This window comes from Buceros rhinoceros, unplaced genomic scaffold, assembly GCF_000710305.1.
Source record: "Buceros rhinoceros silvestris isolate BGI_N320 unplaced genomic scaffold, ASM71030v1 scaffold18618, whole genome shotgun sequence".
Classification (NCBI taxonomy): Eukaryota; Metazoa; Chordata; class Aves; order Bucerotiformes; family Bucerotidae; genus Buceros; species Buceros rhinoceros.
Genome location: NW_010425328.1, coordinates 10,854 through 11,544, shown reverse-complemented (window position 1 = coordinate 11,544; position 691 = coordinate 10,854). Strand labels below are relative to the sequence as shown.

The following is a 691-nucleotide window of genomic DNA, read 5'->3' as shown; positions in this document are numbered from 1 at the left end:
GTGGGCAAGCGCCTGGTCCTCTCCTCCTGCCTGCCGTGGAGCTCCGGCCGGAGGAGGGGCCGTGCTGGCAGCAGGGCGCCTGGGGAGCTGGGAGCGGCTCTCGCCCCAGTGTGAAGCTGCTCAGCTGGAATCTGAAGAGAGGACAGATAACCCTTCACATTCGTTTTCTGCTCACCAGAACATCCCCAGCGTGAACCAGCATGGAACGCCCGGTGGCGTACTCTGCTTTTGTCTTTGCTGCGGCAGACGGTCAAGCCATTTGCGGTCAGGATCAAGAGGGGCGGGCACACGCCTCTGCGCACCGTGTCCAGGTCTTTTGACCAACTCCACCACCTTGTCAGGCACGTTCCAGTACCTCTGTAACCAAGTTATAGCAGGAAAAGGCAGCTAGTGGTTTTCTTCTGAGTTTTCTGACTTGGTCCCTGACGGTCTTGCTCAGAGATCCCTGCACGATGTTCGCACTCAAAGGGCTCCTCCTCCTTTTTCCTGTAATAGTGAAGTTGTTTATAATGCCCAAAACAAAAACGTGTTTGTTTTTTTTTCTTTAAAACAGAGTGCCGGAACATCTAGTGAAGAGCATCACCTGGCAGACCCTGCAGGCTGTGAACTTCTGCCACAAGCACAACGTGAGTCCCCGAAACCGCACGAACGCTGGCTCTAACCTGGCTTGGGAGGGGAAGGAGGCGCTCCT

The 691-nt window shown here is 55.7% G+C and overlaps 1 protein-coding gene across 1 annotated transcript in view; it reads left to right on the top strand.

The window, feature by feature from the left end:
• Window positions 1-246: 246 nt before the first annotated feature.
• CDKL1 (cyclin-dependent kinase-like 1 (CDC2-related kinase)) overlaps window positions 247-691 on the top strand; it is a gene marked incomplete at its 5' end in the record, with an annotated part of 6,165 nt that continues 5,720 nt past the window's right edge. Inside the window, 2 exons of the mRNA XM_010141112.1 lie at window positions 247-341; window positions 554-626. Coding sequence (XP_010139414.1) covers window positions 247-341; window positions 554-626 — 168 coding nt within the window. The remainder of the gene's footprint in view (window positions 342-553; window positions 627-691) is intronic.